Source organism: Rhododendron vialii, chromosome 9a, assembly GCF_030253575.1.
Source record: "Rhododendron vialii isolate Sample 1 chromosome 9a, ASM3025357v1".
NCBI classification, from domain to species: domain Eukaryota; kingdom Viridiplantae; phylum Streptophyta; class Magnoliopsida; order Ericales; family Ericaceae; genus Rhododendron; species Rhododendron vialii.
In genome coordinates this window covers 38,208,116-38,221,541 of record NC_080565.1, presented here as the reverse complement: position 1 = coordinate 38,221,541, position 13,426 = coordinate 38,208,116, and the positions used below count along the sequence as shown (strand labels likewise).

At 38.4% G+C, this 13,426-nt stretch overlaps 2 protein-coding genes and 1 long non-coding RNA gene across 14 annotated transcripts; 1 reads left to right on the top strand and 2 right to left on the bottom strand.

Moving 5' to 3' along the window:
- The first annotated feature begins 215 nt into the window (after positions 1 to 215).
- LOC131300038 (uncharacterized) lies at positions 216 to 2,540 on the top strand. Of its 11 annotated transcripts, none has more exons than XM_058325673.1 (5): positions 216 to 277; positions 1,407 to 1,468; positions 1,841 to 1,917; positions 2,174 to 2,266; positions 2,353 to 2,540. In XM_058325673.1, the coding sequence occupies exons 1-5, from the start codon at positions 216 to 218 to the stop codon at positions 2,416 to 2,418; spliced, it is 360 nt and encodes a 119-aa protein (XP_058181656.1). In that variant the 3' UTR covers positions 2,419 to 2,540. The 11 variants fall into 11 exon arrangements, 5 of the variants coding, with proteins under 5 accessions (XP_058181656.1, XP_058181660.1, XP_058181659.1 ...); XM_058325677.1 differs by having other exon boundaries at positions 2,174 to 2,271; positions 2,364 to 2,540; XM_058325676.1 differs by having other exon boundaries at positions 2,174 to 2,271.
- A 52-nt stretch (positions 2,541 to 2,592) lies between these two features.
- Positions 2,593 to 4,125, bottom strand: LOC131300040 (uncharacterized). 2 transcript variants are annotated; one of them, XR_009190855.1, is made up of 3 exons: positions 3,080 to 4,125; positions 2,774 to 2,937; positions 2,593 to 2,636 (listed from the first exon to the last, which is right to left on the bottom strand). It is a non-coding gene; the product is annotated as an uncharacterized LOC131300040 (long non-coding RNA). The 2 variants fall into 2 exon arrangements; XR_009190854.1 differs by having other exon boundaries at positions 2,593 to 2,683; positions 3,080 to 4,124.
- Positions 4,126 to 7,233: 3,108 nt separating this feature from the next.
- LOC131300035 (vesicle-associated protein 1-2-like) lies at positions 7,234 to 11,600 on the bottom strand. The gene is made up of 8 exons (XM_058325670.1): positions 11,189 to 11,600; positions 10,998 to 11,068; positions 10,495 to 10,576; positions 10,282 to 10,397; positions 9,961 to 10,125; positions 9,795 to 9,836; positions 8,784 to 8,861; positions 7,234 to 7,556 (listed from the first exon to the last, which is right to left on the bottom strand). Exons 1-8 carry the CDS (start codon positions 11,238 to 11,240, stop codon positions 7,446 to 7,448), a joined length of 717 nt encoding a protein of 238 aa, XP_058181653.1. The 5' UTR covers positions 11,241 to 11,600; the 3' UTR covers positions 7,234 to 7,445.
- Between the last annotated feature and the right edge of the window lie 1,826 nt (positions 11,601 to 13,426).

The following is a 13,426-nucleotide window of genomic DNA, read 5'->3' as shown; positions in this document are numbered from 1 at the left end:
GAAGGGTTTCGATCATGGTGATGAAGTGGAACGGACTCACAATTTGACAAATTCATGTTTTCAAGTGACTTCTCAGGTTGACTCTGCGAAGTCTTAACAAGTATGGACGACGCCGTTTTTGGTATACCTCGCGTTTTCAAGATGCTTTCTTTAGTTGGAACCCGGTAGACGACGTTTGGACGAAGCTCGTGTCTGTCATACGCGAGTTTCTAGTGATGTATGATTGCCAGCGCGTGCAGCTAACCGAACACCGGTCTTCGTGCATATTTCCCCCAAGGTTTCTCTCTCTCCCTCTCAATACTCTGCAAATTGATTATGGCCCTCAATTGTGAACCGAATTTTCTGCGATTCAATCTTTTCGGCAATTCTTGCTTACTATAACTCATTCATGGTCTCAAAACTCACACGGGTGAAGTACTTTGATTCCATTCTAGTCTTAGATTGCTTTGTCATTCAAGGTTGGGGTTGATTTCTGTAATGTGATGTACAGTGCTGATCTCTGGCTCTGGCTCTGGCTCTGTTTTTGTTTTCTTCAAAAGTAGTTGTAGCTGTCGAATGTTGCAATGACGTTTTCTTCTCCGAGTTTTTTGTTCCAACATTTTCAGCTGCTAACTCAAAGTTGTTGCCTTTGGCCCAACTAATTGACCTGGATTTTACGTCTGTCTTTGCTGGTTCCAGCTACCTTTGTTGATAGGGTATGTGGAAGTTCAAAACTTGGAGGTTCAGAAATAGGTTTTTTTTTTTTGGAACGGCAGGTTCAGAAATAGTTGGATACCACCCTAGCGAATTATGTTTTGGTACAAGCGTTCCGAAACATGGTACACTATCGTTCCAAATAGTAAATCTATCGATCCAAAGCGATCCCTTTAGTGTTCCCAAAATGTCAACTTATTATGGTCAAAATAGAGAGAAAATAAAATTTCAGTGGAATAAATTGTAAAAAGCCCAGTCGTTAAGCTCCTAGAAATGTGTTTTGTATGAATAATTTGACAAATTCACTTGATGTTTATCGCTTGGAAGAGTAAGTTCTAGGTTTGTTATCCATAGAAGCCTATCTCTATCGTACCACAATTTAATTGCATTCTCGTTCCTCATACCAGAACGATCAGCGTTCCAGGTAACATTACGGCATATCTTTTGGTTATGACTTGAAGTGGAGAGAGATTGTTTTGTCATTTTTCTTTTCTTTTCTTTTCTTTTATCGGCTTGCAGATGAGTCATTGTTTTCGCAAGTCAGGAATTTTGGTTTGAAACAACTGATGCAATCAATTTGATCAGTATTAAGTATCGTCTCTCTTATTCCCTGATTGTTTCTCACTTTTACTTTCTCATCAAATTTACAAAGATCCATTCGGTCGTACACGTTTTTTTGGTTTGAGCAGTTATTTTGTCCATACAACTCTCAGGCTACAGATTTGTCGAGATTATGAAGCTGAAGGACGACTCCAACTGCTCTCTGCAATTTCAAGTGATTCGTTCTGTATAGGGTCTTGCATTTGAGATGAGTTTTGATAAGCCATGTATAGGGTCTTGCAGTTCCTATATACGTGTACTACCCTGTGGTTTGATGGCCAATAAACGGGAACCGACTCTCACTCTATTGACCTGTCTAGACTACTGTTTTCCAGCTTCCCAAGTATGGGGAAGAGAAATGCAAAACAAAGCGTTGATTCGCTCTTGTTTTAAAAATCAACAAGGCGATAAAGAATTGTTTGTTTTGCAAAAACAAAAACAAGACACAGCATGAAGGGCATGGAGGGCAAAGGGCCCTATTCATTTTTGTGTTTTAATCGCTTTCCTGTTGTTTCTGGGCATCCAATTGCCGCCTGTGTTCATGCAGTCTTCATATGCCATATCCATTCCGAAGATGTTACCGCCTTACAGGTACAGGCTGATCTGTGTAAGAACCTCCGAAGTGTAAGTTCTGCGATTCGATCATCTACTGTATGATATAAGGCTCTGAGTAAGATGGTAGACTTTGGTCACAGGTTTCACGCATCAAGAATTGAACTCTATATTGCCTTAAGGACCAACCTTGAAACAACTTTGTCCATTGGTATTTCCTTCTTATTAACGTGAAGATATCTCACTTCTTGGCCACTTCGGTTCTCGGTGGTCAGAAATGTGCTGGATTATTTATACTGACGATATGATGGATAATTTTGTTCTGCAGGTGGGCCTAGACGTCGATCATTTCACATTCCCTGAAGGAATACCAGGAGTGCTTGAAACGAGCTTTTCAAAGTACTCTCACCAGCACGCACTGGTGTGGTATGATTCCCTTTTCGTATTTTCTGTTTCTACTCGTGATGATTATGTTTAATGCGGAATTTCCCTTCTTTTTGTGTAAAGATTTACCACAGAGTTGAAGAAGTGTTGGAAGAAAGCGATAAGAGCAAAAGGTTCAAGCGCCAGTGAGTCAAATGTTATGGCCAGCAAGGAGAGAGTTGAAGAGTCAGCTCCTGGTGAAGATTTTGCTGCCGTCCAAGTGAGGCAGACGAATTAGAAGTGGCAGAGACAGGAGAAGGCACAATGTATTATTGATACATGTATGGACACCATGCTCCAAAGTCCAAACAAAACAAACAAATATGCCTCGGTGGAATTGTCCTGAACCTCAACACGTTCTCCCGAAACTACGCGATGTATCTCAGTCATTTGCTATGAACAAATGCTGTACAAACTTACATGGCAAATTGAAAAATAAATAAAGGGAACAAAAGGAAAAAAAAATGGCGATGATTGAAAGGACAAAGGCACTGTAGAAACTCACAACAGCTAGTTCAGAACCATTAAAATGTCCATTTTCGGATTAAGAAGCCCTAGGTGAAGACCCTTCCTCGGATTCTTCAGGAACCGGAGATGGTGGTTTAGGTGGAGAAACATAAACAACTCTCAATTTGCAATCTTCAACATGATTACCCGCCTCCTTGTTAACTGAGATAACAATGGAAATATTTCAAAAGGTTTACGGAATAAGTCCACCTTAGTAACTATCGATAATGGAAGATCCAACTAAACCTAAGTTCAATAAAACAAAACTGCAAGTCAAAAAAGATTTAAATTAAATTATCATCACCATATCCGGGTTAATATCCTTTGGCGTAGCACCAGGTCGAGCAACCACACTCTGGACAAGAAACCTGTCCTTGCATTGCATCTCTGCATTGTTACTCAAATCCAATTATTACAAGTTAGTGATAAGAATCAAAATGGTTCTAAAAAAAAAGCATGTAACAATGCAGAGAGAGATATAGCAGAGATGATACTAATGACATTGCAGGTTGAACGAGGAAGAATGACGGCATTATTAGGTCAGACAGAGTACTTCTTGGGATTGGTTGCGTTCACCTGATAACCAGCAATTTGTATTTGCAAACAATTAAGACAATAATTAAGAAAGTACCTAAAACCAATCAAAATCAAAACAAATTCCTATGGTTGCTAACAAAACACAAACAACATAATCTAACACAGCCAAACCAAAACTAGCCTCATTTCCCAGTCAAGGAGGAGATACTAAGCAAGAAAGGGGCTGCCATTGTTGCTCTCGATCCTACAGCTTCTTGAGAGTAAGATCTAGTTCCCCGGGGGACAATGTTACGACATTTTTCTTGGATTACTGAGGAAAGGTCACCACCAATTTAGGTAGTAGCGGCCTGAGTATTCAATCGGGTCGGTTACATTAATCCTGCATAGCAATTCCACTAAGCTTAGTTACATTCTATGTGTTCATATCCCATTTTTATCACAGCATCCCAGGTTAATTAATTGCTTTCCTTCCCCTAGTATTTTTCACTAAGAGTTTCAATAACAGTAATGTTACCACTTTTCTTTAGTGTTATAGCTACTAACAACATAACCACAGTTCCTAAATCAATATGATACTTTGTACATTTATGTGCATGAAAAGGTAATAACAGAAGAGAAGGGGGATTGGCTACCTTGAAAGTAATATGATTACCAGTTTTATTCAACAATTGGAAAGATACTGGGATTTGCTTCTTGAGCTCGACTTCTCACAACAAATTGAATATAAAAAAGTTAAAACAATCAGAACCCAGAAAACCCAATAATCAACCAAGTGGGAATCCGATATGAAAACATAAATTCATAACTAAAGAAACTTACATGGAAATTCGGGCTCTGAAGGGTCAATACTTAGGAGCTCTTCCGCACCCATGTTCCAACAATCAATGAATAATAACTTTTTGAAATATAATCAATTATAGGGTAAATAACTATCACAGAGATTAGATGTGGGTGTTGTTATACGGAGAAAAAGAGTGATTGGGTGAAGCCCTTTGTTATCAGTACTGAATTCGATAGAGGAAAGGACGAGGGGATTTGTATGGAAAAGGGATTACTCAGAAATCCTTTGTTTACGTGTTGATTGCAAGTTTTCCCAAACTAAGGAAATGGTCCATCATATGGTGGTGGTCTCCTCTTATGGCCTTCCATTTCCTCCCAAACAATCCACAGAGCAATGAGAAATGCAAAGATGCAGGAGCACAAATTCGGACACAGATGTGTTTGAAACCTTTGAAGTTCAATTGACTCTCTAATTAATATAAAGGGTTCACGTACATCTGTGTGTTTCAGACACATCTATGTCTGGAAATGTGCGCATACAACTGTTCACAAACTTTTCCTAAGCAAAAATGAAGACCCAAGAATAAGCAAAAACAAGTAATCCAATAAGATAATAGGCATTAATTACCATCAGATTCCCAAGTCAAGATACAAAAACAACTTTTATATTCACTTTCCATTTTCATGCTCACAACCATTAGCTATAACTAGTTAATTACTACTTTCCACACAAAATCGTGTTTTCAATTGCAACCAAAACAGTGTTTCAGTATCCCCTTATCTAAAATCAACCCAGAAAATAAAAATCTAATCCACCCAAAAACTCATCAGCACAATTAGTCAAGTTATAAATAGAACCCACCAGCAGATTAGTCCCCCTTATGGTCTTTTGTGACCTTGGGCACCACAACATTAAGCTCGCCATTCTTAATCTCGGCCTTAACCTGATTGAGGTTGAATTTCTCCTCCAAAATATAATAGCTGGCGCTGTACTTGTACACCATGCCACCTATCTCCTGCTCCATCTTCCGCTCCCCTTTGATAATCAGTTTGTTTGGTTCCACCAGTACTTCCAAGTCCTCTTTTCCAAGCCCAGGCATGTCCTCTCTTATGTTGAGACCTTCATCAGTTACTGATAACGAGCATTCAGATACCAAGTCAATATAAATTTAGCTTAAACTAAATCTATCATTTAACCGCAAATGAAGGCATTAATATTGAATGAAGTCATAACAAATGCCGAAGATAAATATTACGATGTCGGGGCAATCCCTGACATTTTGGGAGCCCAAAGCAAAATTTGAAGTAGGCAACGTAGGAGCCCCTCACATACTTTAACACGTACAGCAATTCATCTGGAAACCATTTAGAAAACCAAAAATGATACTCTACACATACAATAATTCATTATGGGATTCGGGTTTCTCACTAAACCCTAGCTAGCTAGCCTTTCTCATCATTTTCAGGTAAGAAACAAAATGGACTGAGAGACTGTACAAACAGAGACTTATAATGAAACAGAATACGACCAGAGACATAAATTTACAAAATATATGCTCGTATAAACCATATTCCTATCTTCATATATAAATTACATATGGAGAGGAGGAGGGAGGGAAAGAGAGCGAGAGAGAGAGAGAGAGATTTACCGTGGGCGAAGGAGGGATAGGGCAAGCGGCGGATGACGGCGAGATGGAAGTCGTCGTAGTCGTGGGCGTGGGGGGCGAAGGCATCGACCACAAACTCGGGTTTGGCAAACTCGGGTTTGGTGGAGAAGAGGCGAGAGGGGGAGAGGACAGCAAGTGGTAGGAGACGGACGGATTTGGGGGAAATGAGGAGTCGCTTCAGAGCGAGGAGTGAGGATGCTGCTGCTGCCATTGTTGCTTGTTCTCTCTTATGGGAATTTGCAGCAAAGGAAGAAAATGCACTCGACAGCTGTCGGAATTTTTCGCTGTGGAGGTCTCCTGCTTCTTAGCTGAAAGGGGAAAATGCTTTAAAGCGCCATCAGGCATTTCTTCAGTACGGTAAAACTGGAATTGGAATCCGAGGTGAGAGAGAATTCGAAGAGAGAGAGAGAGAGAAGAGACAGAGGGAGAGGGACGCTCGTACGTAGGTCAGGTGAACGGACGGAAGGAAAGGGATTTGAAAAAGGGCTAATTCGTCATCCCATGCAAATTCAATTCCCCCATTACAGTCCTAATTAATGTAGGAAAATAATTTTCACACTCTCATTTTAATCCATTGATACATCTTTTTTTGTATTTTTATTCATGTGAAATTAATAAATTTATCCTTACATCTTGAGTCATTTTTTTTCATAATATGGGCAATTTGATACTTTAACGTAAATAAAAAGATAAAAATAAATAAATTGCCAATGAAAAATAAAGAGAGTTTAAAAATCATATCCCTAATTGATAATGCAAACCTCTTATATTTTGTTAATCTCAATGTGCAAGTCTCTAATGGAAAACTACTCCATTTTTTTATAGAATATTGTGCAAGTCCCTAATGAAAAATTTTATTTGACAGGGCATTAGTAAAGACTCAATCATGTCATATTTGTTTCAAGAGCCGCAGACAATTAGAAATTTGTATGATTGTTTCCAGAGTTGTGGACAATTAGAGATTTGTATGATTGTTTAAATATATCCTGATAATCAATTAATCTTATTTTTCCACATGAATCACATACATATCAAGACTTGCAAAATGAGCAATTTGAATCTTTTAATGAGACGTTTTCAAAAAAAAAAAAAACTTTTAATGAGACAATAATATGACCCTCTTTACAGCACGTCAACAATGACCGGAGAGATCAGTGTAAAAATCATCTCACGTGAGGATCTTGATTCCAAGTAAGGATTGCAGATTTGTAGTCACCGAAGAAGATGACTGGATTCAGTCGAAGTAAAAAAAATTCATGACCTTAATTTAGGATATACCTTCCAATTCCAATTTGCTACAAGTAAGAATTTGACCCAACAGAAGAACTTCATGAGATGATATGAAGCCCGCACCCAAGATAATACTTCAGATAGCGTTCATTGCCTGCTATCTAATGTGAAATTTGTAGTAGCGACACCACCTGAACATCTCGAGTGACACTTCTATAAGCAAGCGAAATTGGTAAACCATGTATGGCTGTATAAATCTTGTGTAATATTAAAAGAAAGTATTCGATTACATCGTCGCATAATAATGTTCACAATTACAAGTGTTTGGAACTGCCTTCAACATATGCTTCCTAAAGCCAAATGCAATTAATAAGCTATGAAGAGCAAAATTGTAAAGACTACGAATTATGCTTTAGCAGCTTCTCTTTAATTACTTGTATTTCAACCCAGGTTCGCTCACGAATTCTTTAGGAGATATCCCATGATAATACCAAGCAAGCCAATGAGCACAACATACAGAAGAGGTATTCCCCTGCTGCCTTTCGCACTTCCTCGCCTCAAAAGTTCCTGCACAAACAATCGAACAACCACCTTATAGTTGACATTATCTATTTCGCTTGTCACAGAAGATCATAGGTGGATACATAAGGTATAAAAAAATTGCCCCTCTTTTACAGAAGGTAGGATGTTAACAGATTAATACGGTTGGTTAGAATATATAGGCACTCAGGCCTTCTTAAAGTATAGAGAACCCTAAGCATCCCACTAGAAACATAGCGTTACGACTTACCACCACTAGGTTTGTATGTCAAAATAAAATCTAAGATGAATGCCATAAAATGATGAGCGATGAGCGATGAGCAATGATGGATAAAAGCAATACAAAAGGACTCACAACCCATTACAGTGTCGAACGAACTGAACCTGGAAGAGATTTTAGGACCAGAAAACATTTTTGTTTCGAAAACTTCCATGCAATGAGATGCCTTACAATTGCTGCCAAATCTACCCAATAACACAAAAGCAATGCAAGATTAAGAGAATCTTCCTGTGCAATATGCACAGTACGCTCGCTATGGTTCACCTCAAACCGACATGATGAGCATAAAGTGAGCTTTAACTCATTTCGGTGTTGGCAGGACTTGATGCAACAGGAAAATAAAATTGGTAAAGAGAGAGTACGTAATACTCGTCAGAAATGAAATCCTACTAAGTTATTAACATGCAGTACCAGAGGTCCAGAACCTTTAAATTCATAGTTGTTTACTTGTTCCCCTATAAAAGTAGAATATGCAGTAGGGAACAGCAAAGCTAAGGACGGTCTCATTCTTAGAACCCGCAATTGTAATGTTATTTCTCAAAGATCAAGCAAGTTAACAGCGAGGAAAGAGAAAAGGAAACCAAAAAAACCATGGACTGTAATTAGATGGCAGGTAAGTTCAGGGATATGCACAAAAGTTCATTACGAAACATAAATCCCCTAGTTGTTAGTTTATAAAGTGTGGAAAGACTAAGATGGAAGAGAATCCTCACTTTTTCAGCACCCAAATCTAAATGAGAGAGAGAGAGAGAGAGAGAGAGAGAGAGAGAGAGAGAGAGAGCAAGCAGAATTGGCTAAAGGAGATCAGAGAGAGAGAGAGAGAGAGAGAGAGAGAGAGAGAGAGAGAGAGAGAGAGAGCAGAATTGGCAAAAGGAGATCAGGCCTGGAAAGAGTAAAAAGTGATAAAGAACAGAGATTTCTTTAAAGAAAATAATAATCATGGTTCAGTAAGCAATAATAATGTGTCCACTCACCAGTTCTTGGCAAAGCTGCTTGTTTTGTTGAATAGCGTTATTCTTCTCCTCACTCAACTTCAAAAAAAGAGCCCTTGCCTGGATGTTGGCAAGAATATAAACCCAAATTAAAAGACAAGCAGAACATCTTCACTAACTAGGAAAACTAGACGTAACACAAATGCGAAGTGAAAAGAAGGAAACGTACTCAATAGAATTTGTAATCTCCAAAAGAATCAGTAGAGAGAGAGAGAGAGAGAGAGAGAGAGAGAGAGAGATGTGGTAGTTGGTGTAGAGAAAGAATGTGCCTATGTGAACTTTTATTACGCTGGATAAAAAGTAAAATGACAAGTGACTACAGGCCTTGACACAATTGTAAGTCCAAAAAAGCAATTCTTGAAACAAAGGAGACTTGGCTTTGAAGACATATAAACAATGTACTTCTGTATGTAATATTGATAATGCACTTGGCTGCATAGCACAAAGAGCTTCACAGCTAGTACTTCAAATACAATGGGCTTCACAGGTTGTGATGCATGCAAAAAAAAGACAGCGACTTTGAAAAGGTACAGAGCACTGAAAATCCACATCAAACACACACTGAAATCAGTCAATTGTTACTATTTCATAGCATAACTCGTACGCCTAGGGGAATGAAATTGCACATTAGGTGGATAAAAACAGAAAAGTAACTAAATGCGTGGAATTTACCTAGGTAAGAACTCTCGCTTTTGTCACAATTCACAAAACCATTAGTTACCCTACCCTGAACTCCCATGACTATTACCATTACCATGCTCATATTTCCATTACTGTCTCAATAACTAGGAAGTAAACAGGTTAAAAGAACTAAATAAAAGCATAAAGTTGAAAAGTACTTAGCGTGATTAAGAATTTCTAGGAAGAAGAGGAACGGAAAAAATCCATAACTAGGTGCAAGTCATATTTTAAGCATGGCCAAGAAATGCATACAGGTGTATATACATATGTATGCATGCATGCTGGACACAATGCTCCAAAAAACAAATATACCTGGGTGGAATTGTCCCGAACCTCAACATGCTCTCCCGAAACCTGTACGCACCAATAGGTATGTATCTCAGTCATTTGCTATGAACAAATGCATATAATTAAATAAAGGGAACAAAAGGAAAGAAATGACACTGATTGAAAGGACAAAAGCGCTGTAGAAACTCACAGCAGGTAGTTCAGAACCATTCAAATGTTCATTTTTGGATTCAGAAGCCCTAGGCGGAGACCCTTCCTCGGATTCTTCAGGAACCGGAGATGGTGGTTTAGGTGGAGAAACATAAACAACTCTCAATCTGCAATCTTCAACATGATTACCTGCCTCCTTGTTAAACTGAGATAACAACGGAAATATTTCAATAGGTTTACGGAATAAGTCCACCTTAGTAAGTATCAAATGACAAATATCAATAAAGGGAAGATCCAACTTAAACTAAATTTCCTAAAAAAACAAAAATGAAAGTCAAAATTTTAAATCAATTATCATCACCATTTCCGGGTTAATATCCTTTGGCGTAGCACCAGGGCGAGCAACCACACTCTGGATGAGAAACCTGTCTTTGCATTGCATATCTGGAGGTGCCTCCCTTTGGGCTTGCATTGTTACTGGAATCAAATTATTACAATATAGTAATAAGAATCAAAATGGCTCCAAAAAACATACTATATAATAATGCAGAGAGAGATATAGCAGAGATGATACCAATGACATTGCAGGTTGAACGAGGAAGAACAACGCCATTATTAGGTCGGACAGAGTACTTCTTGGGATTGGTTGTCTTCACCTGATAACCAGCAATTCGTATTTGCAAACCATTTAGCCAATAATTAAGAAAGTACCTAAAACCAATCAAAATCAAAACAGTTTTCTTTGATTGCTAACAAAACACAACCAACATAATCTAACCCAGCGTTTAAGGCTAGTTTGGTTTGGCTACAGTAATCATGCTTTCCCTAGCAACACGCCAACATCCTTATTAATCATGCTTTCCCTAGTAATCAAGCCAAACAACATATAAGTTTCTTTCCTTTCCCTAGCACTTTCACTAATAGTTTCAACAACAGTAATGTAACCACATTTCTTCACTGTTATAGGAGTAGCTACTAACAACATAACAACAGTTCCTAAATCAATATGATACTTTGTACATGTATGTTCATGAAAAAGGTAATAATAGAGAAGGAGAAGGGGGGGAGATTGGCTACCTTGAAAGCAATATGATTATCAGTCTTGTTCAACAATTGGAAAGATACAGAGATCTGCTTCTTGAGCTCGACTTCTCACAGAAAATTGAACAGAAAAACAAAATACTCCATTCAGAACCCAGAAAACCCAATAATCAACCAATCGTGAATATCGATACGAAACAGAAAAAATCATAACTGAAGAAACTTACATGGAAATTCGAGCTCTGAAGGGTCGATACTGAGGAGCTCTTCCGTATCCATATAACAAAAATCAACGAATAATAACTTTCGGTAATTGAATTGATTATATATGGTATCAATGAATGGGTGTTTTATTTACGGACAAAACGAGTGATTGGGTGAGAAGCGGTATCAATGAATGGGTGTTTTATTTACGGACAAAACGAGTGATTGGGTGAGAAGCCTTTTGCGATCAGTAGTCAATTCGATTGAGAAAAGGATGAGGGGATTTGAATCGAAAAGGGATTACTCAGAAATCCTTCGTTTACGTGTCGATTCCGAGTTTTGGGCAGTTGCTTGGTTACGCAGGCCCCAAGACAGCGATGGCCGACTGGAGGTGGAGGAAGGCGCATACGTCACTGTTTCATGTTTGGTAAGTCGTATGACTAGTAATTATGGAAAATAATTGGGTTATTGCGTTTTTTGGTCCTTGTAAAATAGCACAAGTTCCATTTTCGACCTTGTAAAAATTTCATTTTGGTTTGATTCTCTTAATTGACAAATGATTTCAATGTTACATTTTCCGTCATGTGAGTGACAGAGAATGCCTACATGGACAAACGGAGACTGACGTCAGCTTAACTTTTTTTTGCTCGGCAACGTCAGCTTAACTTGTTACTCCATTTATGGCTTTACCTCCATTATGCGACTTACATTACACCAATTGTCTAAATCGTGGGAGTAACAGCTAATGTTAAGAAGCCCTAATCTTTTGTACTCTCCAGAACTCCAAACTCACAACTAAACCGTTCCATCGACTTAACAAAACAATAGATGAATTCAAGTTCTTCGAAGTTCCGCTGCAAATTGAACAAACCGAAAAACTACTTGACCTAAGTCAAGATTTTTGATCGAAAAAGCCAAGTAACATAATCTTTTGCACAACAATATACAAAACATGGTGATATGTCACTGCCTCTTTGACATTTGTAAATTAATTATTCCATTGGCAATGAAACACTGACACATGAGAATATTGTGTTAGCAACTTACCCATTTTCGATCATCAGCACCCACTATCCAGTTTAGCTATTTGTAGACTTCTCTAGTTCTTGGAAACTTTATATTTCTTCATTTTCGGTGGCACTTTATTGCTCCAAGCCTCTAACTTGTTTTCCAATATTTTAACTTTGATTTTAATTTGATTTCTAAGTGGCAAGTGAGTAATGGAAGATGAGTTATTTCCCCTTTCACTATGGATGGTGGTTCTGCGCATATTTCCCCTCAATGAATGTTTGTAGGTCAGCTTTCTCTTTCTTGCGGACTTTGCATAATTATTTGTTGCTCATTAGAGAAGCCAAGGCTTCGGCCTCTTAGAGATACGAGTCGAAGTGCTCAAACGCAGTAAAATGAACAAATTGTACCCACACATGAGATCAAGATACAGAAACCAGACCATCCACACCAACAAAAAGCTGGGAAAAGCCCCGATACACTAGTTGTCCCATCCCGTCCCCTGCAAGTAGGAATTTTGTGTATCCAATACGGCCGATGACAACAGGGTAGGCGTATTCAGTAGATATCCATAACCAGTAACAATAGGAATCTGTAAATCTAGGACATGACCTAAGAGAAAAAACAGCCAACGAGGTTGAGAAGGATCCATTGATTCAACTAATTTGTCTTCACCTCAACCAAGGCTTTCTCAAGATTTCAGAATCAAATGAAAAGCTAGCATGAACTTGAAATCTGGCCATAGAAGGGCACCAAAAATAAATTTCCCAGACGAATTTTTTGAGTGCCCAATGCATCTCAAATATTACAAATGACAACAAACACACTTGCTCCATTATCTAGTATTCTGTTATCGCAACTAGTTTGGCGAGCAGAAAATTTTGAATTTAAAGCCCTCGCCGATCCACACATAGCAATTACAGGGGTAAGATTTTTGTTACCCATTTGCACTATATTCCCCAAGGGATCTTCAAAGAATATCCTTTTCCTGCAAACTTGACATCTGATAATAGTATTGGCAAAGATTTATTTTTCAATTACCTCGGGACACCCAGACGGTTGCATTAACTTTTATCCAGAGGTGGATAAATGCTTTTTGGAAGATCTTCAGGCTCATAGAAGCAACAACTCTGCGGAAGTGTTGATTGAGCGGGAAAGATGACACAATCAAATTTGAGACCCATATAGTTAACCAAATCAAATAAAGAGCAGACTTAGCTTGGTTTTCGTACCAAGTTAAGATGTTTTGTAAA

Excerpts from the sequence above, each read along its gene's own strand:
- LOC131300038 (XM_058325673.1), top strand. The coding sequence starts at position 216 with ATGTATGATTGCCAGCGCGTGCAGCTAACCGAACACCGGTCTTCGTGC. Across the intron at positions 1,469-1,840 it reads ACTGCTCTCTGCAATTTCAA|TCTTCATATGCCATATCCAT; the intron begins GTGATTCGTTCT and ends GTGTTCATGCAG. Across the intron at positions 1,918-2,173 it reads TGTGTAAGAACCTCCGAAGT|GTGGGCCTAGACGTCGATCA; the intron begins GTAAGTTCTGCG and ends TTTGTTCTGCAG.
- LOC131300035 (XM_058325670.1), bottom strand. The coding sequence starts at position 11,240 with ATGGATACGGAAGAGCTCCTCAGTATCGACCCTTCAGAGCTCGAATTT. Across the intron at positions 11,069-11,188 it reads TTCAGAGCTCGAATTTCCAT|TCGAGCTCAAGAAGCAGATC; the intron begins GTAAGTTTCTTC and ends TTCTGTGAGAAG. Across the intron at positions 7,557-8,783 it reads AGCAGCTTTGCCAAGAACTG|GAACTTTTGAGGCGAGGAAG; the intron begins GTGAGTGGACAC and ends TTGTTTGTGCAG.